Source organism: Bombus fervidus, chromosome 2, assembly GCF_041682495.2.
Source record: "Bombus fervidus isolate BK054 chromosome 2, iyBomFerv1, whole genome shotgun sequence".
Lineage (NCBI taxonomy): Eukaryota > Metazoa > Arthropoda > Insecta > Hymenoptera > Apidae > Bombus > Bombus fervidus.
The window spans coordinates 9,245,152-9,269,488 of record NC_091518.1 but is presented as its reverse complement, the minus strand read 5'-3'; the positions used below and the strand labels follow the sequence as shown (position 1 = coordinate 9,269,488).

Here is a 24,337-nt window from a genome sequence, read left to right as displayed (position 1 = left end):
GTTCTGAGATAATCTTTTTAAGCGTCAATTTCCTATACCTTAAAAGAAATGTATTAATTGCAATTATTTTATACATAAAAAATCTAATATACCAAAAATAACAAAATGAAAATTATTTTATTAGGAAGCTTGTTTTCTATACTTTAAATTCATATATATACAAATATTTCACAACTATTACTAAATTGTTTACAAAAATAATGCTAAAGCGAAATCATATTATATTGCATGCTATTTATAGTATGAGTGTAATCATGCGTTTATATAATGTTCATTCACATCTTCGAGTATGCAGAGGATAAATAGATGAAGTACTTATTTTTACCACTTTTTCTTTTGTTCCATGTACTTGCAACGCACGAGAGGGGAATTTAAACGTGAATATGTGTATTGTCCCTTTATAGCAGTGACGAAATAATTACTGTATATAATTTGTTGTGGTTATCAAGCTTTTCCCTCTCTATTATAGGTACTATTATTAGAAGTACTTACATTTAATAGTTCTGTCTTTAATATCACAGTCACCCTGTCAAATTATTATTCGTCATTAAAAGTTAATAATCTTGAACCTAAAAGTCCTTATAGCCTTATTCCCGAAATGCTTTAATCTACATATTTAAAATGTTCGAAACATTGAGAAGATTCACTTTAAGATTTCATTTGAACATAACCTTATTAATAAATGGACTGTTAAGGTTAATCGTAATCGCAAATTATTATACACGTTATGAATAAAAATTATTTATTGCGCATATAGTATATTCTAGATTCTGTGAAGTGAAGATCATTATAGTATTTATGGAATTAATTCAAGTCTGCCTACGACTTAATATTATGGCATTTTTTCGTTTCAACTTCTCCCACGTAGGAAACGTGCTACCAATAGTTATGTCTTCTACAAAGATGGTATTGATGTTTTTATTTGTAGTGTGAGTATGATGCTTAACTGTACTATAAGTAATCGCTAACTATGTGATATAAAAAGTCTCACCAAAGTTTCACAGACACGTGTGGATAATGTTCAAGCAAAACACTTAAATAATGAGTAAACTAAAATATTAGCACTAATGTTATCTCAGAAGCAAAATATTGTACATTTAGCCTTAGTAATAATCCAAAGTTAAACAAAAAGAGATTCTTATTATATTTTTTGATATTATCGAATTATTCAGTACTAAGGGGAGAAAGAGATTTCATTTACAAATTCATGTATAATATGGTGTTTATTAGTTTGTCAGAAAATCGTTGAAAGTTCGAGCCTTAAGGGCGGAAGTAATTTGCGCAATATTCACGCGATCGTGAATCATTCTGGACAGCTTCTGTTTCCTGTGGAGCTGGCCATCGGCACGTAAATTAAACAGAAATTTATGGATATTTAATCGGTGCAAAAATTGCAAGAAGTGTTTTGTGTACAACAACGACTACGTTTGCCATAGATGTGTTGTATATTTTCTTTTTTTTTTTTTTTAATTAATAATAAAATAAATCTCGTATTACGATATTTGCATTGTGCGGAATAATTAAATTTTATTGTAAAAGTAAATCTGTGTTAAAATTTGAAACATTTATAAAAATGTAAAATCATACTGTTTGAATTTTTATGCGAAAATTATTTTAAATTAAAATTGTAGAGAATATAATTTTTTACAGAGGGATTAGTTTTGAGGAAAATTTATTTTGTAAAATTTGTAACAGAACAGAACAGGTGTGACTTTTTGAACAAACAATTCAACAGTGGAATATTTGGGATTTTTAAATTATTTGGTTTTTTGAATTTAACGAAAAGAACGATTTATTGGTTTAACTTATTGATTTATTTTGATAGGTAATTACAAAGTGCATGATGGTATATTTGCGGTACATGTTATTCAATAATGTAGGATACTATTAAGCCGTAACACTATCACAGTCCATATATTAGCATTACAAGCGAGACTGTCAACACACGTCGCATTACTATATCTTCCTCAGTTCTTACCCTGTACACAGTACACGTATAATCAAAGGCAGGCCTACCTGTACATGTTATCATTTTCTCCTTTTGCTGTTCTCACATCCATTATCGAACTTTACTATCTATCTACCATCCATTGTTAAGTGACATATACTAAGAATGTTATGGGTTATTCCTATTTCTAAGGAAGCTATATATATACGTTAGTTATTTCTATTTCTAAGAAAACTATATATATATGTTAGTTATTTTTATTTCTACAAAAAAGTAAATATATTTAATTCTCACATTACCTTACAAAGTTTCAAACTTCACCAGTGTACTTTTCTAAGCACAGATCACTATAGCTTATCGACCGTTACTTTGGTAAAACCTAACTGAATCTTCGATTGAGAATAGTCACCATGACCACCTGAAATTGTTTCTTCTGAAATTATTGTCATTTATAAACTCTCGCAAAGCCATTTATCAAAGCAATATTTATACAAGCACATCTACATATTATCTATAAACTATCGCATGAAAGTTTTGGGTACATGTTCTGGTTGAAAGGTATATTAATTTTACACCATTGCTATCTTATCCTGCGTACATATCTGTAAAATAGACCTTAAAGTATAATGATTTAATATATTAAGATGTACTGTAAAAAATATTATGTAGTTTCAATCATTTTATTTTTCACTATTTTTAAACAATTTACCAATATGAAAATATGTCAATATACCATTAATTAATATACCATTATTTAACATTTATTATTACACTGTGGATATTTATGAGAATTAAAATAATCAATGACTTTATTAATTTCACTAATACATAATTATTTAGTTATACGAATATAAATAATTGAAAGAGTAAAACTTACTTGCAAAGTTTTGCTATACCTACTAAATATTATAACAAGTGTTCTACTTTAAGTATATTATATATCTTTTTATTATTGAGTATTTTACGTGCATTTTTGCAATTTTCTATAAATGCATAAAAATCCGCATTCTCTTTACTACGATATTTCCAATTAACAGCCTTTGATTGTTTAAGTCTTTGTTTCGCTCTAACTAACAGATTATAATTCTAAAATGTGTGATATTTTTAGAGTATCTGATAAGAATTACATAAGTCAGATTCACAAATGCGCTGCACAACGTCGTGTCACATAAGAGCGCGCAACAAATAACACGTTACTATATAGTATTCGATGCGCGTAAATGTACAGTCTTCTATGATGTACACATCACATTTGTTGAATTTTACCATACGGTGCATCATTATGAAGTAAGATTGAATGTACTGATTGATCAAGATTATTTCTTGTCCAGCGTCATTGCACTCTTACCGTAGGAGGAAGAATGGAGACATTTTTGTACGAAGAAAGAAAGTATACTAGAGAATATAGATGAAAGAGGGTACATATATCATAAAGTTATTGCCATAGCAGAAATTATATTCGGTAAAACTGTAGAAGGACTGATTAGACTTCGATTTCTGTGATTTTTGGATATATTGTAAAATCTAACATTTGGAACAACTTTTTCCTATGCATATAAGGGCAGAACTCGCTTAGCTTCCGAGATATTCACGAAGAACTGTCGGTAACACTACAGTGAATTCTACGCACAGTTGTGCGTCTGTGGCAGTCTATGAGTCAGTATTGTTTGCCAATCACCAGCCGCTTATCTTCTGTTTATAAACGAGGATAACAAACATTTTTTACAGACTTGTATATACACGGTATACATGGTATCTTTAAGCTCGTTTGACCCCATGTTTATAAACAGAAGATAATCAGCTAAGTCGACAACCAATTCTGACACATATGCTGCCACAGACGCACAACTATAGGCAGTATTCACTGTAGTGATACGTTCTCGTACGTAGCGGCGTCAATTAATACATAGAGATCATTTTCTATACATTTCTAACGTTTATCTATTTAACCAAATACATATTATATATAACATTCACATTACATTACATAATATTCATCAGTGTGGTAAAGCAACGGAGGAGCAATGCTCTTAACCAGTCAACACACTTGGCCTGTACTTGTAAGTCACACGGCAATGGATGCTAAATTACATTGGACCGTGTACATTCAACAAATTTCGGTGCAGCAAAGGAAGCTGTGCGTTTAATGTACGTGTGTTTACGTTAGAGGTCAGAGATATTGATGGCTGAGAGTCATTTGAAGGTTAACCATGTACTGCGTTTGTCTACTATCTTATCTTTCTTCAGTAATTGTCTTGTTCTATCTAACTATTTCAAAGATACTATTCAAGTCTTCCGATTAGTCAGGTTACTTAATTTTAATTTGTTGTCCAATGTAATTTTACTTGAAATTGTTTGTATTTAAAAATAGAATTGTTTATCTAGAATGGTGTATATCTAACGTCAACTAGGCCTAGAGGATCAATGTCAACAAATATAAAGTTAAATAACATTAGATTGTTAATTTAGCTCCTTGTTGTTTTTTGGTAGTTGAAAGAAGTACAATTTTCTTTGAAATATAGAACCATATTTCTTATTAATTGTAAGTAAGATAATAGGTATACAACTATAAACTGGTTTGAAGCTAAGTACGTGAATATAAGAAAATCGAAGTCAAGTGACCTGTTTAATAATAATTAGTGTAGAAACTTGTATCCAGTAAGCAATAAGTTTATACTGGTAAAATGGTTTTAACTTGTTTCAATATAGATAATTTGATTAATTACTGCTTGAAAAATGATCCTCATCACTATAATTTGGAGTTTAGGGTTTTTGGAAAATACAATTTGGAGGATACAATTTTACTGTTTCACGTCCTTTTTCTTCTAAGTCTTGTCTAGTCTATGTGCTTTTCATTTATAAACGTATATATAATATTATATATTTAGTTAATATAATAGTTAATGTTCTTAGTAGTTAATAACAATCGAGCAATTACATTTATTAAAATCGATAATTACCTAATATAAAAATATACAAATATGTTATAGCAAAGTTTACGAAACAGATACAAACGCGAACAATACCGTACCGCCATCTTGCGTTGATTTGTACAATTTTGCACAAATCTCGTGTTTGCTACGTATTTCGTTTTCAATTTTGTCAGACATGTTTATAGTAGAAATAGGATATGTGTACCCAAAGTTTCGAATGTTAGTATAAATGAAAATTCATGGTATCGCATTCTCACGATTGTTTCATCTATCACGGCAGTTGATCGCGTCAACTTGAATCGCGAAAAGCATGGAGCAGCCGTGGAAGCATTGACGGGATCCAGGATCATCTGAAAGTGAGGGATTCGCGGGTGGTTCCCGTGGAAACTCGGGATATGCGGCTGGTTGCCGATGCTCCTTAGGTTCGTTGATCTCCCGACGAAATCATGCTGTCGGCATGCGGCAGACTGGCGCACTTCAAGAAGAGATTAAAGGCTCGCGAGCTGGAGCTTCGATATACAAACCGCGTATTCGGTGGATAAGATGAGCAAGAGCGTCGAGCTACTCGCTGGGTCGGAGGACAGTGAACAGATACAAGTGGGTGAGTGCGCTAATCCTCCTAACCTTTTGTCCTCTACCTTTGTTATTGACTATTGCTGTCAATTATGGTACGGAAGTTATGCTAGATATTGTATATTGACCTAGGTCAGTTCCTCCAATTATCTAGATAAATACCGAATACAAAAGAGTTGATAGTGAATACCATACTGCTTGTACATTGCTTGAAAATTGAGAAACATTTGTGGAATTCTAAAGAGTTTAATTAAGTGACGACTTTGTTATAAATGATGATATAGTAATGGTTGGAAGTATTGGTGATTTTGTGTGTTGTCTTTAGTTTCATTCTTTTTTGTTTGGTGCTTGAGCATGATTTTATTTGGAAGTTGCATTGAAGATTTTTTTGTAATTCTGTATTTCTCTTTAAGTTTCTTTCTTTAGTCCGTATTTATATTGTGTTACATTTTCACGTTGGCGACTTTGTAAGTCAACTTTATCCACCTAAAGCTTTCCGGTCTTATGCTTTTGACATATGATGTCCTGTGGACTTCTAGGATATCTTTTAAAAGAGTATAAGGGAGCTTTGTCTTTGAAAATATCTTGAAATTCCTTTGTCGTATCTTCATATGGAAAAGGCACCATTTTTCTTTACGTTTTGATATCGTATCTTTTCTATGGTGTTGTTTGTTGTTACTATTGTTGATGTCCTTATTATTCCTATTGTTAGTATTCCTTTTAGTGTCTTTTCTGTTCTTCTATTATTCTTTTATTATTATAATTTTTTATGTATATTTTTACATTACTTGTTTTATTATTCTTTTCTTAGACTATTTATTATTTTCTTTATTATTAAAATTACTCTTTAAAAGGTTAGGTTTTCTTGTTTTTATTCCTTCTAGAAACTTCTTAGTAAGGAGATTGTTTTTTCGAATGCGATAATTTTTCCAAATTCCAATGGAATCATGGTAGAGAGTAATCTAGAAAGATATTGGTTACAGAAATTTTATAGGTCGATAGATTATTTCCAATCAATAATCCGGTATGGATCACTATTCGTGCAAGTATATGTATATATACATCTCTAATACACTCTCAGCGGAACAAAATCCGCAGGAACGTTCAGAGTAGTTCCGTAGTCATTAGGAACCATTTTGGAGAAAATGATAACTAACTGACTGCACGATAGATGTTATCGACTGTAGGCTCGTAATACTTTTTATCACATAATATACATAATACAAATTAAAACTAAATATTTCAATATTAAATAACTTAACCTAACTTGCTATGTCTGCTATAGACTATGATTCAAAGGGTCATTTTTGTTATGGATTTTTCAATTCTAATTTTTTACAAAAATTATATAAATCAAAAATATTTGACATATAAAATACGATATTTATTGCTAAATATTTCATAATTTTCATGATATCGTATCTCTCTTATGAATTATCTATTTTATAAATCGACAAAATCACATTAAAACTGACTCTCCTATAATTAGTCACTCACGGATTAATAAAATTTGGTCATTGTGTCGTATACAATTATTTCAATCACTCTACAAATACTTCGTTAAGTTCGATTTTTTCCCCATTTGACTCACTTAAACGCTATGAGATAAAATCTGGATTCATGTGATCACAGTCAACAAGGCTCAACGAAGCTGCATTGTTAGTGATGACTGTTAAATGTACTTTTATGCGATTACGTAAACCATTAAATTTTGTTCCGTTGCGATCATCATTGTGTCAACGAATTAAACCACTGCTTTACATGCTCTTTTTACATATTAAATTTGATTGAGATTAAATGCACAGTTAAGATATTATACGTAAATCACATGTAATAATTTCAGTATCTATGATCTATACATAAATCTATATTAAATTTAACTAAAAGTAAAAATTTATTAGAAATTTTATTATGAGTGTGAATTGGAATCACAGTTGGTCAACTTAATCGTCTGTTATACTACTTGCCTCAGTTAGAGCTTGAAGCATAGTTGGTGAAAGAAATGCAGCCTCTTAAAACTCTCCAGTAGTAGCGCTGTTTGCACCTAAAATTGCATGTATTATTTTATGTATTTCAATTGTGTATAATTGTGTAAATTAAGGATATAGTAAGATTCTAGCATATATATCATGCGTAGAGTAATTCGTGAAAAAAAAAAAGAAATTACAAACGTCTTTTTTCATTGTCTTTTTTTCATTGTTTCTTTTTTTGTAACTATATTTGGTTTGAAAATTAGAATTACATATTTTCCATTATCCGCAATCAATTAGATTAGAGTAATATCCTGTAATAGTACGATTCCGTATCACATCCGTTTTCTCTCGTGGATGTATTAACGTCGTTTCCGACGAATCTGGCCGAAATCTAATAACATTAATCACACTGAATTGCATTTCTCCTCCCTCTGGATACTTTCTTTCTTATAAAATCACCTTGTACGATTCAACAGAAAAATAATATTAAACGACAATCTAAAATGAACAATTATTAACCAAATCCTTAAAAAGAATCATAAAATATCTCAATATACATCTTATAATTATAAATATAATTTAAAAAGAAATATTTTAATCTAGTAATTATATTATTATAGAAACTTTTAGTTAACAGAATAAGAGATAACTGGCTGCTTTTTTAGAGATAAACCATTTTTTCATGCAACGTCACTTCCTCTTTCATCATTGGATCATAAAATATCACTTAGGTATTCATAATAGCACCCCCATTTAGTTCCCATAGAAATAAATATAATGTATTTTTCTTGTATTTTTTGTCGTCCTCAAACCCATCTCCCTACAAAGAGACTGTACATCAATAACCTTTTAAGCGAGGTATCGAGTGTTTCTAATTCCCTATATTATATCTAATTTACTCACTTTACCAAGCTTTGTGGCGTTTCTGCAGCTTGGTTAAATGTTGTTGATGTTTCTCTTCCCGTTGTATTTTTAGAATGATTTGCATATATGATGAAGTACGATATATGTATGCATAGAGGAGATAATAATATGTATGTATTTATAACATAAAAGTTTTATATGATAGATATTCAAATACTGTGTTATAGGAAATGCCTACAAAAAAATATAAGACAATTCTAACCTCTAAAATGTTCCTATGAACAAGTTTAAAGGTTACTGTATCTACTAGTGCCATTGTATGTACCGCTATATTTTAATCAGTTTAATCCATAATTACACTATATATATTACATATAATGCTATAGAAAATCTTATAAAAGACATATATTAGAAAATCCTGTGCTTTTTTCGTGGTTGTACCATTAATTATATCATGTGTTGTATAACAGTGCGTCTAACGCAAGCCATTGGTTATAAACATCTTTGTTTGGGAGTATGTTAAGCCATATTGATGCAATTCAAATAATCTTGTAAGAAATTTCAGACAGCAATTGCGTATATTTAATAAGCTGGTTGCATGCACACGCAAGTTATACAGACAGTTATACATGTTATTAAGACGAAATGGTATTTCCAAATAAACACTTAGACATTATATTTTACCTATTCATTAAAATCGGTTTTTTATTTTTATTATTTTAATTATTAATATTTTATTTTTCTTCTTTTAGGTTATCTACATTAAATAAAGTAGTTTACCAGTATTATTTTGTTATTTATATTGTATAGTATTTTACATAATGTGAAAATCTTACTGTTAAGTAGATTGACACGTTTAATTGTTACTAATATACGTTACTATATACGAATTAATTATTGTATAATTTCATAGAAAAATCTGTTATCACAAATCTAACATATTTAACTTGCATTTGACCAAAATTCTTGTGAGAGTAAATAACGTTCAAGAGTAGTTAGAGAAACCAAATAGCTATCGGGTGTCATGGGATTAATTACTTGGAAGACGCGTGTGAGTCTTCGGGTACACAGTACATATGGCAAGGAACACGACATTGTGTTGCCCCCAAGAATAGGAACATTGTTCCTGGGAGATTTGGCTATCGTTTGGGGAAGGGGTGAGTGGGTGCCTTCTAGTAAGAGGTCTCTGAGACATAGCATGGCACTTAACCCCAGAACCTTTAAATTCAATGCATGCCTGAATAATTCGGTATCCTCTTGCCATAAGAGACTTTTACTTAGATACATGTACCTAACTTTTTTATCACTCCTAACCTTATATTATATTGATATCTCATTACTTATATTTTATCGTATTTCATTATTCAATGTATAAATTTTATTATTAATATGTACATAATAATAGCTATACACATTTTGTTTATTATATTTATGTGAATGAATGTTTTACAGATGGAATTCATTGAAAATGTAACACAAACATAATTGCAACATAATATTAAATTCTTATGGGAGAGGAGTGAATTAAAAGTTGTATTTGTATAATAATTCCTTAGATATATGCTTATGCATATGTACATATTATGTATATCTATATATGTTTCATATTGGTTGATGAGTTCTAAATACGTGAGTGATAGCTTTGTCAGATGTTTTAGTTTTATCTGGACTTTTTCTCATTCTCGAACGAGTTCATGGTTTATTCAAAATCGATATAGTATCTTGATTTCTAGAACTGCTAAAAATTTAAACGGTTTCATAGTTTGTTCATTAATAATGTAAGTACATGTAAAACGTAATTTTGCCGCAGAATATTGCAACGTAACTACCCTCTCGTTGTCAGTCATTAAACGCCTTTGTGAACGTGATTGTAACGACCTCATTGGAGGAATTAAAGGCTCAGGTGGCTTTCTCATGCTCTTGGACATCGATCGCGTTACTAACGATATTGTATACGGGATGGATATGTGGAGCTTTCCGTTCTTTCAGTCCAACGTTTACAAGCTTTATAGCAATTTTTTACAGATAAAATCTGCTCTTATTGTCTTCTATTTTGGCTCACTCATCAATATGAATCGTACTTGTATAAAATTATACGCTAAGCTAGATTATATACGATTATATGTATACGAATATTCATAATTATTGTATATCATTATGTTACTATTTATAAAATTATTAATTTTAATGTTTGCGCAATTACAGGAAATTTGAAATTAAAAAAATGTACATAAAATAATTTCCAAATTATTTTTATTTAATAGTAATTAAATAATTCTCAATTTAATAAATTTTTAAAATATCGTGCTTACTAATAATACATATTTAAACGTTTCGAGCGAAACAACTTTTCGCTTACTGTTAGATTTCATTACTTTAACTGCGTTTATGAAAATACTAAATACATAATTTCCATAATTATCCACAGCGTACTTATAACGCTACTTACAGGTTTGATAATTCTGGCCACTAATTTTCCCTGTGGCACCACTATTGTATGCACTCCAGAGAGACAGAGACTTCTGTGGCGCCATCACAAATGCTAATATGTAATCGCCATGGCAGTCAACCGATTAAAATTGAGCTTTAATGTGTATAAACATAACCTACTTCTATTGAATATAAGTTATAATGCTATAATCTACACGATCCGCGACTCGATACTATTACGTTATTTTATTATTTTATTACTAATTACTAATTACTAATTACTAATAACGTATAAGACATTATTATGTACTTATGTATTTCGTGGAACAATTATATTGCAAAATGTATTATGATGAGATTGTTTTTCGTGAAACATGGCTGTATTGGAAATATGTCCAATATTATATGTATGTTAAGGAATTACGTATCACATAGAAGAATAATTTTCCAGATAGCAGACTCGTGGAAGAGAGATCCCGACTGAACTTGAACGGGAGCCGTCAGCTCTCGAAAAGCGCCACGGAGCTCCGGAACAACGACAGCAGTTCGCCGTCACGACACGGTGAACAAACCGATTCTGGTGTTGTCCATCATCATCGGCATCATCGGCACGGCACCTCGGTGGCGCAACGTACACACATCTTTTTCGCAACCTTGAAGAGCCGGTGGGGTCGAAATAGAAGCAAAGAACGGAAAAAGTCAAAAGATGCCGGTACCACGTTATCTCACGGTGTTGAATCCGATTACGCTGCAGATTACTCTTCAGAACATAGTAAAAGTTCGTCGGCTACGCAGAGTCCAGCTAGACACTGTCTCACTCATCCAGGTATATATATATTATATTATAATTAATATATATTTATAATCAATATTTATGTTACATAAATAAATAAATAAATACATTCATATATTGTCTTTGTTTGTTTTCAATAATTTCTGGACTTGTTAACTCATTATTAGAGGACGAATTAACTCATCATTATGTCATCATTGATTGGTATTACATTACTATATCCAATTTCTTGTATGTAACAATTTTTTAATTTAGATATCCTTTATTTCTTTATACGTTGCTTCATTTCTATTACAGATAAATTATAACAGTTTCCCTTTGCAGGAACTTATAATTATAGCAGTATGCATCTTGCTAAAGAACTGCATACGTATATAAAATACAAGAAAATACTAAATATGAAAATATAATACGATTTATATTACTTTATGTTTTATGATCGATGTTTTTCAATAGTCTTGACAAAATTCTGATAATTTCAAGTAGATAAGCAAACAAGTCAATAAGTAATTAAATAAGCAAAATAAACAAAGAAACCAATAGGAAGATAGATAAACCGATAATATATGTAAATAGTAAGCTTAAATGTTAAACACACAAGTCAAAGTTGTAAACGAACAAAATGAAAATGTAAATAAGAAAATTCAGCATGCACAGTACAATACATAACAATATAGTACATGGAAAAAATTAAGTTTCAATTAGCTGAAGTATGATCGAACAAAGAATGATGAAACTATCACGGGGGATTGCTTCCATAAAAGAGATCATCCTCGAGTAGAGTAATAACGAGGTTTAATGGGTGTTAACTTTGAAATTTGTTCCTCAGCAAGGGAAACTTTTTTCTCTCTGTTCTTGATCAAGTTGCGAAAAAGAGAAAAACTTTGCAAATGTTGAACGCCAGGTCGCGCACGTTTGATGCAGGAGATCGATACGAGCAGGTCGTTTATGTTTCATTATATTGATTGATCTGGGAGACGTGTGTTAGGGGTTTCTATCGTTTGTGCATCATTATTAGACTGGTGTTAAACTGAAAAGCTTTCCTGTGTACTCCACAAGCTAGTAAACTATTTACGTACATATCTGATTGAACAGTGTTCTAAGTTGAACAGAGTTCTTTCAGAAATATTTACTTGAAAACACTTTCTGATTTAATTGTTATATCATCTTGTTATTTAAAAAATTATTGTGATTACAATTTTAAGAAAACACTGTGAGTGTTAGATTAAAGTTAATTATTTGCTGAAGGATTTCATTCATTCAGCAATATTTATTCACAATAATATTCATTAAATGTATTTTCTGGAATCATGTTTAAATTAAATAAGTGCTAAATATATTTAAGTATGTGCATGTATAATCTTCAAGAATACTAATCTTCAGCATACTAATTCACTTCAGCATAATTATATATTTTTTAACGTGGACTGTAGAAATGTTACATTTAAATCTATGTAAAAAATTCAATGTAGTAATTCAAAGTTAAATCTTGGTGAAAAACTAAAATAGCAGAAAATTGTGTACTATACATCTTCTTTGAGAGGTGTTAGTTCACATTAAGATTAAGTTAGATTAAGTTACCAAAATTAGAATCATCCTGCATATTATATAACCAACACGTTGTGTTTAACGTGTTTGATATTTCTGTACACGTAGAGTCGCCATTGGTATTTGGAGGAAGGCAGAATGTCGTGACGAGACTGGAAGACAGCCCTGGAAAATGCAGCGAAGCATATTCGAAAGGATCCTTGAGTTTCCAGCAGTCAAAAGACTCGAACGAGGAAGCTCGAGGATCGATCAGCCAGGATGATAGCTCGTTCGTTCAGGAGGAACTCGCACGTAGAAGGGAATTGGCGTTGAGGCAGCATGCTTTCTTCCAGCTTCGTTTACACATCAAAAGAGGGGCGAACCTTGTTGCTATGGATAGATGCGGTGAGATAAACCTTCATTTTTCACTTCTTCTGCTTTTATAAGTAGACGAAAGTAGAACTGTGCCTGTGTATTTTGATTCTGCCAGCTGTCTTTGAAGAACTGCGCAAATAGCTGTGAAAGGGTGGCAAATTAGTCTAGATCAGTCCTTTTGATTAGTTGAAGTAGGTTTTGTGTATGAGAGATTTCATGAATTTAATATGGAAGCAATTATTTATAATTGTGTAATTTAAATTATGTAATTTACAATAATTGAATAGTATAATAAAATTTGTAATATTATAATGTATTCTCCTATTAAGTATAATATTAATTTTGAATATTCTACTAATAAGAGACAAATTTCTGCTAATATCAGGCTAAAGTACTCCAAAACAGCTTGAATATTTTAATGAAACATATAAAAACTTGCCACTTTTGTTTTTTTAGAAAAGAAGAGTATAAAATACTTGTTCTTCAAATATGTAGTACCTAGTTTTTACCTAGTTTAACCTTCCTGCATCACATGCAGAACATTCTACCCATGTAGAAAGAGTACCACTTATTGTTAGATCATAATACATATATTACTGAACTTCAACGTTTCCCAGTTCTATTCTATCAAAGGACTTGCCCCAGTTTCATGTAATCCCCCTTTCGTAGAATGTTACCCAAAATCATGATAAAATTTCGATTAAGCAAATAACTGTTATTTGGCATGGAATTAAAAAACAGGACATTAATTGTGTATTTCAGGCGCCAGTGATCCTTACGTGAAAGTGAAAAGCGGGGGTCGATTATTGCACAAGTCGCGGACCGTTCACCGCGACCTAAATCCAGTTTGGGATGAAAGCGTAACTCTGCCGATCGAGGATCCTTTCCAGTCTCTAACATTCAAGGTAAATTCTACATCGTTATACAAGTTATATGTATATAAGATTATTAGGAATTTTTTTAATTAAATTTTTCTCAAGCTTTTTTCAACTCAATTAATCTCTCAGTGTATTAAAAAAGAGAATGAATTTATTCTAAAAAAATTTTTAATCCTTTTCGTTCTTGATGCTAACTGTAATAGTCACCCACGAAAAATTCTGAAAGAAAATTTATTCCATAGATCGTGTTCTTTTTATTCGCTCTCCAATTCGTCCTAGAACGTTTAGAGATGGTCGCCGGGATTTTTATCAGTTTCTTCTTGCTCTTTCTTTTGACTAGCAAAAGACCTTGGTCGTTTCGACAGGTCTTCGACTACGACTGGGGCCTGCAGGATGACTTTATGGGCGCAGCGCAATTGGATCTCACACAATTGGACCTAGGCCAGTCACAGGATGTTATGTTGGAACTGAAAGACCACAATAGACCTAAACAACATTTGGGGGAGATTTATTTGACAGTTACCCTTTGGCCAAGGAATCAGCAGGAAAAGGAGCAGGTAGATTTTTTGATTTTTTGTAATTTCTTAGATTTTTATTTGTTTCCTGATAGATTTCTTAGTAGATTGTTTAGCTATTTTTTAATAAGTTTTTAAAGTAATCGTAGCTTTTTATCATGCGAAGTAGTATTAATATACCGTTTAATGAGGATAAAATTAGCATCTGGAAATTTAAAACCGAGATTGTAAAGTCCTCCTGTTTGTTCTATGGTACTTAAATTATATTGATGGAGCAAATAAATGCGATCAGAATAAGGGAGCTTTAGGATATAGGCGACGGCCGTTTAGCTTATAAGTGTAGATAATAGAGACAGACACCTGTCAAAGTAAACTCCGGAGCTTTGTCTGCTCCATCTTGTCTTCTATTACCACAATGTGTATCAAATTTAATAATTTCCTAGTGAATTTGTACTTGTACATAAACAATCAATATACAGGGTGGCCCAGCTAAATGGGATCACCTAAATATCTGTCTTAGTTATTATTGTATGGAAAGTTTTTCAAGACAAAGTTGAATTACTGCATGTTTAAGCTCCAAATTCTTTTCGTCTCTCCTAATAAGGAAACTTTAAACGGTAAATGTTCCTGAACGATCAATTATGCGACCTGTAGTTATTTACTACTATCGAGGCTAAACAGCTGCCGATTCAGAATCCATAAACATAGATAATGTCGAGGATTTGCATATTATGACGGTGATAGGGGCACACGGACCGTTGTGCTACTTTAAACGACGTTATCTTCCTCGCACGAGCCGCTGTGAAGAGAATTTTAATAAACCGAATGAACTGTATATGAATGTTGAATCTGTAAAAATGTGTGAATCTGACACTCTATGATACTTACAGCCTTACAGGTGAACATGTTAAAATTATAACATGACTGGCTACTTTCAGGTGCAATTTTCATATTAAGAATTAACAAAATATAGTTTCAAATGGTATGTGTTGAAAAATTCAATAACTTTGAATATGTGAAAAGTAAAAATATAGAGTTAAAAAAGTAATTAATAGAAATAATTAATGAAAAAAATAATTGATGATAGGACAATATATTTAATGGGTAGTATTTTCCCAGCAAGTTCGAATTTTGAAGAAACCATATTTCATATGCTAGTCAACCTAATATCATTGATCCTCATAATGTTAAAATCGATTAAAATAGGTCGAGGAACTCATGATGAAGTACCTGAATGGAAAATTAGGGCTCGTTGGTCCAGTTTCACGTTTATTACTGTATCAAAGGAATATTCGACTTTTACTCGATGGACGCCTCGAACAATTCACCCTGGCAAGCATTAAACATTGTACAATGAACAATTCGACGTTCCTGTGGATAGATACCTTCTACACAGTGGAATATCGGTAAACGATAAGTCCGTCGACTATGAACTTCGACAAGCTGCAATTGGAACGTAGACAGTGTGCACGAACTGTCAAAGTGTTTGCCATGAAAAGACCTATCAACAAATTGCTCGTTTCGTTGTTGATTCTATAGAAGAATGAATAGAAGGTACGCTATACCTTTCCGTTGAAAGAAATTGATACTATAAGATTACTTTTAATAAACAGATTGTGGATGTTTATGTATTTATAGAAAGTTGGGAGCTTAGTATCATTGTATTTATGATAATGTTTAGTGAGTAAAATAAATTTGTGCTTAGGTTCTAGTTCTTTAAATGTGCTCATAAAAATTTCAATTCAACCTACTGCTTAATATAAGTGCTTATAACTGTACTATAGTAAATAGTACTATAATAAGTATATACTTAATAACTACTATTAATAAAACTGCTATAATAATAAATAAATCTAAATTTAAATTTTCTTAATATCACAATTATTAGGCATACAAAAATTGTATTACTAAATTGTCTCTTTAATCTTCTTTCTTGGATAAAAATACATTTCATACATTATGTGATAAGCAGGTGATAAGATTCATCAATATTACACAGTTAGTTCTCAGAACACTCATTAGGCCTTGAAAGTTATGGAAAATATTGATGCCTTCAGAATTCCTTCCATTGCAAAATAGGTCTGTTGTCTAATTACTATTTTCAGATTCTGACTCTGATATTTGATATCTTTTATTCTAATATATATTAGTATACATTATGTACATTAGTACTTATGAGATTATAAGACATAAATCATAAATATATGTCATATTTTATATGATTAGATATTACAATTGTTTTGATTTTGCTTTTTATCTTCAGCCTTACAGTAAAAAGACACATATTTCGTATCTCTTGATGTGTTTCCGCTTCAGAAATCCAAAAATTTCTCCATTTGCGCAAGAAAATCAGCCTGATCTAACCATTCTAACCGATGGTTATAGTCTCACACTAGATTATTTCGTGTGTCGAAATCAATATTGCCGATAAAATGCTCGGACGATCATTGATCTGCAAAATCATTAACTAGAAGAAAGAAGTAGATTTCGTAAGTTCTGAATTAATAGAAATCTGTCTAGGAAGGATTACAAAATCATGAAACGTTAGGAAAAACTAATTTCGGTGCTGAAATCGATTCGGTAAAAAGAATGTATGAATTATTTATGATAAATTTATTTGATTTACATTTGAGTTATTACTTTTTGTATAATTGTAAATGGAATCGATAGAAAAGATTATCAATATTGATGAAAATTAGAATTAAAACTCGGAAATATGATTTGGAATATGATTTGGAAATACAATTGGTCTTCCTGTATAACATTGACTTATCGGTAAGATAGTCAACAAAATATTCATAGAAACGTTTACTAACGTTTATTGTCGTCGGATGGAGTTATCTTATGTAATGTGTTATAGGTATCAATGGAACATGACGCATGCATTTAAAAAGCAATTACATGAATGTGGTTAAGTAACGCTGACTGGTATAAATTTTTACACTTTTAAGAATCAGAACATTTCTATTTTAATTACATGCACATTTTTTATTATAAATATAACTGTTATATTTAAATGCATACAAAAGGTTTTTTAGAATGGTAATTATATTAAAAATACAAACTAGAAAGGCGACAATATACGTTTTTATTTTACTAGACGTAATTAATACTTTGCTAGACGTGAGTACATAAATGCTATGACAAAGTTCGAGCATAAAGCGCTCACAATATTACAATAACCATTCATGAACGGTTTCAGTAGTTAACAGGTTTCATGTGGTCTCAAAAGAATCCATTATCGGTACGTTATAAAGTACACTCATATTCAACCTTTTGACACCAGTCGTCATTTATCATCTATATAAATAAATAAATTTTATTTAATCTCTAGTCTTGACATACCTTGTATGCAAAATTACGCAGTCTACGCAGACAAATAAGAACGTATAAAATTCTAAAATCAAAAGATATAGAATTTTAATCAGAAACTAAAAGAAAGTAGCAGCGTGTCTTGACCACTTGCCTATAACAATGTGATGTGATACTCTGTAGATCCTAAAAATATAAAACGGAAAAGTATACAGAGAAAAATTAAGAAAATACGAAATCTTTATCAGAGTAAGCTTTTCCTCTAGGTACCTCTCTTTTTTCAACAGTTTATGCATTTTCACTTTCACAATTTTGAGTTTAAGGATCTCATTGGTTTAAAAGTTATACCTCCTTAAAGTTTGATTGATTGGCGTATTGTATGATTTACTTTAATCTGATAACCATTTAAACGGCAAATTTTATCATTTACTTGAACGCATACGGTGCTCAAAATAACGGAATATCGCTTTATTATCAATATATGAATCGTTTTGTCAAATAAAATTTTTCATAAGTGGTCTTACGCAGCTTGAAAAATATGTACTCTAAACAATACTACTCGTAAATACTTTTCAATCTCCGCGAATAAATACTTTTCAATATCTAGTTCCGCTCATAGTATCAACAAAGTACTTATCAGATAAGTATTTTTAGTGAACATACGTTTCGACCAAAAAATTGGGTTCTTAGAGGCGAAATTCACATTTTCGGTAAAAGTCAGAAGAGAGTAGAAATGTTTTATTTACTTGTCTACGCCAATGTGATGCAAGTCGACCGTATATTAAAGTTATGTATACGTGATATCGCAATGTTTACCTCCTGTGTCGGGAATGGAGAGGGAAAGAGAGGTTCGGTTGTCGAGTTAAGCTGTATCGTCAAGCAGTCACCATCGTCATTCGAGCATGTTAGGTTCTCGTGGTTTTGTTGCCGTCGTATATTCTGTTTTAAAGTTTTGATTCTAAACCAACGTTTTATCTAAAAAAATTCGATCTTTAATAAAGTGAATAATAAAAAGGTTTATTACAAATACGTACAGATAAAAAATTGTCGATTATTTCAAGAGAGCTATTCCGCGGGAAACCAGAACGATTCTCCTGCTAAAAATAACGTCCCTTTCGTTCGCGTAACTCTTTTGTCTTCGCCGCACATTGTCAACGTATGCATACATAAGTACATATTTACTTGCACAATTTTTCAAGCATTGCGAGACACACTGTACGATCGTAACTAACGAGTGTGTGCACAAAGTGAATGGGAACGCGGAATGGGGATCATCCAAGAGGCAGTTAAATCTCGAAATGGTATGAAATACGGTGTACGACACTACTTTGTTGACTGACCGCTGAGTGGTGTCAGTTATTGGAGCAGCGTAAAATGAGCGATATACATGTGAACCAGTAACACGAACATATTTGCCAAATCGATTCACTCTACAAAACAAAAAGTAGAGTAAATTATTCGAAAAATGTCAATGAATGGATTCAATAACTTTGGCTTGTCAATACTTTATACGTAAAAATATGTAAAAAAGTGATGAAATTTTCGTCTATTTCTCATGAAAAAAAGTCTATCTTATATAATAATAAAAAAATATCTTGTATAATATCAGAATTCTCTTCGACAAAGGTACTTTTAAGATATAGTGTGGATAACAATAGTTAGTTAAACAAGACAATACAATATAACTAGCAAGTGGAATCACGACTTCGAGCCACGTGCACACGTGACTGCAAACATTACCGATGACTCAGTGAGGCTGTAAGAACTCTAATAATTTGTATTCGAGCAGTTCGTTTGTCGTAGTATTATCTGAAGAAGATTTTTCGGTTCGATTCTCTATAGCAATTAAGGTTACGAGAAAAAATCTTTAACTTTGTTTGGTTCAATCTGAACACTAATTCCACGCTTCAGATCGTTAGATTGGTCACGCGATCTGTACGGAATCAGTTAACCTGTATTGGCCGGATCGATTTCAGCGAAATGAAGTATTATTTCGAAACGCTACTGTGATTTTGTCTGTGTTTTTAAAGTCTTGGTATTAATACGTTTGTGGAGGTTTAATAAAACTGTGTGAGACAATTTAATGGATTTTCTACGATTGCTTTTGTGATTGGTTTTGTTATATTTTAGTTGGTTCCGAAGCTAATTATTTTATACTTGAAAGGTTTTATCAAAAGTGGTTTTGATTGTGAGGTGTGAAGATAATCTTTCTTTTTGTATAAAAAGTGTTAGTGTTAGAAATATATATATAGTGAAAAATTATTGTGACGTATCGCAATATTTATATTATGTAAAAGGAAACGAAAGAAGAAGTTTATGTTCTGATTCAAATGCGATCTTTTAATGTCATTAAAAAATGACAGATGCGGACAGTTTAGCTTCGAGATTTACAAGGAAGACTTGTTAGCATCTTTACCATTGTTGACGCACGAAGATTCGTCGATGTGTAAAAGTGTGGCATAACAAAGTCGAAGATACATTACTGCAGTTAATTTTAACAATAGAAGGATAACAATGCCATAGGAGCGGAACTAAAAGAGTCAACGAAATATTCATGGACATCGTCGTATAAGATTTTGAAAATTCAAATTCCAATTTACCTTGCATTATTATTCGTTATTGCTATTTCACATTTTATTTTATTTTAATTTTTATTTTAAAAATTCTTTTTATTCTAATTTGCAATTTTTAAAGTTATACGTACAGAATCTTTGTCAACTTTTCTAAATTTACTAAAGAATGATATCTAATTAAAATATTTAAGAAAAATATTTAATTATTAAAGAAATCTTTTTATATTATATTTTTTATATTATATCATATTATGTATAACTCCAACCTAACCCTGATCGAACGAAATTCATAGTTCAAGATAAAAACTTCGTTGAAAGTGAAGTAACATTAAAAATACGAAAACATATTTATATATAAAAAAGGTACAAGTTTATAAGAAGAAATTAACAGGATAAAAAATAAATTTTACAATTCTGACAACTGTAACCAACGATGATCGACGTAACTATCCTATCGACCGTGGAGAAGGAAAGAAATTCTCGGCGTCACGTCGGGTGGTGTCAATTAGGCGCGTATTCGCACGCGAACACCGGAAGAAAGCGTTTATTGGTCACATAATGTGTATATTCAAAATATTGCAAGGCAAGCGTTTCCACTCGAAACACCTAAAAAATACCATTCCCTAGTATTTTCAGTTCATAACGAATCATCATCCTACGTCACAGCTTTACAAAATGAAGAAGAACGTAGAATCCATAAAATTTAAAACAGACTCGAAAGAAACAAGCAACGAAAATAATCAAGATACGCGTCCGAGAGACTTGGCAGAAAGTCAAATATCAGACACCGAGTCCAAACCGGAAATGTCTGACCAAGAACCAACAGTGGTGGCACCACGGAGCGGAAGTAGCTTTTTAAAGCGCGACAAGGTGAGTGACATCTCTCCAAAACAATTGTCAATCGATTCAAAAAATTCTTCTACGAAAACTTCCTCAAAGTTCCTCAAAATAATCTCCAACGAAGAAACTCATGAAAATAAATGGAAAAAATTTTGGGTTCATCATCGAGACAAGTTTCGACACAAGTCCGAGGAAGATTTCACAACGAGGAATCGAACTTTTGAAGAGATGACGGCGGAAGTGGATGCGGTATTTCGAAAGGCGATACGAAGCATGCGATTCGATCGATCCGATACCGATCGTCGATATTTTAATATTGACGAGAGTTCTCCAGAGAAAAATGCTGGCCAAGATGATAACAAAAACACTGAAAGCATTTCAGAGTTACCGCAAACCGTCGAAGCGCCACCTCGAAGGTTAAGATTGAGTACCAGTCGTATAAAAGACCGTAAGTTCATGGACGTTTTGGCAGGTGAGCAAGGTACCTTTAAGAAGAAATCCGAGAAAAATGATCCTACTCTCATAATTTCTAGCGTCAACGAAGAAAAACAGAAAGAAAATACATTTAAAGCTACTAGTGAAATATCTGATATTAATTTCCTCGTAGGAATCAGTGCCGAAGAGAAAGATGTTCGATTGGAAAATAAGATTAAATCGGATCGTCCGACTAGAAGGTGGAGTTCGTTGGAAAATTTAGCGAGAAAGGCGGAAAATGTTGGAGGAGATTCTTCTACAAATAGGATAGAGGGCTTGTCGATCGAAAGACCAATTCGAAGCAAAGAGAAGAGAACGATCGGATCTTTGAGATCTTCGTTGGAGAGGAAGATGGGTTCTGTGGAGAGGATCTTGGAGGATCAGATAGAGAAGATATGGGAGGAGAAGGTGGAGAAGCATCCGTGGCTGCTGCCTATAGAAAGTTGGATCGTTGAACGTTGTAGACCCTCTGGAACGTATTCTGTCGTTCACGACAGGAAAAATAGTGGTTTGAAGATGGAGGAGGGGAGGTTGAGCGAGAAAGAGCAGAGTTTTGATTTCAAATTTACCGCGCCTGAAAAGAAGGACGAGGAGGGAAGAATAGAGATTAAATTGGAACATTTAAAGAGATCGGAGAAATCGGGATTCGAGACTGCAAATTTGATTTCGAGGTTGAGGAAGTCTTCTGAACAGTCGAAGGTAGAGGAGCAAGAGGTGTTGGACGCGAAGGACGTGAAGCATCATGATCTGTTCGATAAACTCAAGGGCAATGTTAGAGAGAAAATGGAAGATATTCATAGGGTAGACTGGAGTATTTTTTTTTTTTAATTAATTTTACTGGAGAAATTTGTTTATATATATCTAGTTGACTATTAACAGTTGAGAAAAGATGATATAGGATATTGATGAACATTTTATTTTTCTAGGGAACCAGTAGTTATGATTATAATTTAAATTGTAGAATACTATGAAAAATTAGTTTTCTTTTTATAGAAGTTGTTAAGAATTGAAATCAGATGATGGAGGATATTCAGAGAATCTGTTGTATTGTAGATTCCTGATGCAGTTCACAATCAGAACATACATGATTTATCTTTGAAAAAAACTTAATTGCGGTAACAAGTCCAAGTTCTATTTTTACTTATGTTATCTAACATCTCGCAATACACTAAATGTACATAAGGCGAAGTCAAAACTGAATTCATGTTGAGAGATAGCATTTATCGATGCTAGTGAATGATTCACATTTGTCGATTTGATGACAGAGGTAAAGCTAATGCTGCAGTTACATTTAAAATCACTTAATCTGAGCCCCTATTTCTTTTTCATATCTTATGTTTCAGTTACCGTGGTAAGCTCTGTATAGACTACTCGAAACAGTTTGTTCACTATTTTGAGAAACAAATATTGAAATTGAACATATAGAATCGTAGATAAACCTTGACTGGTTCCCTATATATAATATACATATATACATAGAATCGTGCCCATCGAACAAGCAGTTGAGAAACTAATATCGGAGCTGATATTTTGTCCAACATTTTTTCCGATACACATGTTCTAACCAGAACCTTCTAAAATTATTATTTTCCACAGTGAAACGATATTTTTCTTTTCCCTATTTTGTTTCCTTTTATTTTACTTTATTCTTATTATATTTTCCTCCATCAGATAGAAAATTCAATTTCACATGGCGTATTTTTATGTCTGCAGTATTTCCAAAGGACCAATCGATTGGCGGACGTAAATAGACGGTTAAAGTCACAGATATGGAGCTCCGTGGTAACGATTGTTCTTGTGGAAGCGAAGAATTTATTACCGATGGATATAGACGGTCTTTCGGATCCCTATGTCAAATTTCGGTATGAATAACCTTATTCTTTCCACTTTTGTCCTCAATAGTGTCCTCATTGTTATTGAAATTACTTAATTTTTATCGTTGATGCTATCCCTGTACTTCGCTTCCTTCACTGTGAAATACTTGTAAGATTAAAAAGTATCAATGTCAACGAAATAAGTTATATAAAGTATCTAATTTATATTTCAGTTGTACTTTTTGTCATTCGTTGTTTAAATTATACAGGATACTGCGATATAAAATGTAATAATTACAAAAGTCTTGCTATCTTAAAAGGAAGATAAATATATCGCTTAGAAAAGCCTCTATCAATTGAACTCTATCAATTGAAAAATGGAAAGATTTGATAGTATAGTATCCATGTTAGAAATATTATTCCTTTAAATGTGTCTTACAATTGACAATTCACACGATCCTATGATAAACAATCCTATAGAAACAAATCATTTATTTTTTGAGAATTCAGAATTC

General features: G+C 31.7%; 1 protein-coding gene and 1 long non-coding RNA gene across 10 annotated transcripts in view; one reads left to right on the top strand and one right to left on the bottom strand.

The window, feature by feature from the left end:
• Mctp (multiple C2 domain and transmembrane region protein) overlaps positions 1-24,337 on the top strand; it is a 41,961-nt gene that overhangs the window by 6,452 nt on the left and 11,172 nt on the right. For 3 of the 9 annotated variants that reach the window (XR_011803143.1, XR_011803144.1, XM_072021979.1), the window contains exons 1-2: positions 19,706-22,809; positions 23,722-23,870. Coding sequence is in view for 7 of the 9 variants with exons in the window: in XM_072021979.1 (XP_071878080.1) it covers positions 21,370-22,809; positions 23,722-23,870 (1,589 nt within the window). In the remaining 2 variants the exon portion in view is untranslated. Of the gene's footprint in view, positions 1-5,161; positions 5,483-9,300; positions 9,449-11,172; positions 11,548-13,170; positions 13,447-14,178; positions 14,322-14,659; positions 14,852-19,705; positions 22,810-23,721; positions 23,871-24,337 lie in introns of those variants that run through there. The other 6 variants (XM_072021984.1, XM_072021983.1, XM_072021982.1 and 3 more) reach the window with 4 other exon arrangements.
• LOC139997917 (uncharacterized) lies at positions 17,916-19,075 on the bottom strand. Its single transcript, XR_011803150.1, has 2 exons — positions 18,938-19,075; positions 17,916-18,109 (listed from the first exon to the last, which is right to left on the bottom strand). It is a non-coding gene; the product is annotated as an uncharacterized lncRNA (long non-coding RNA).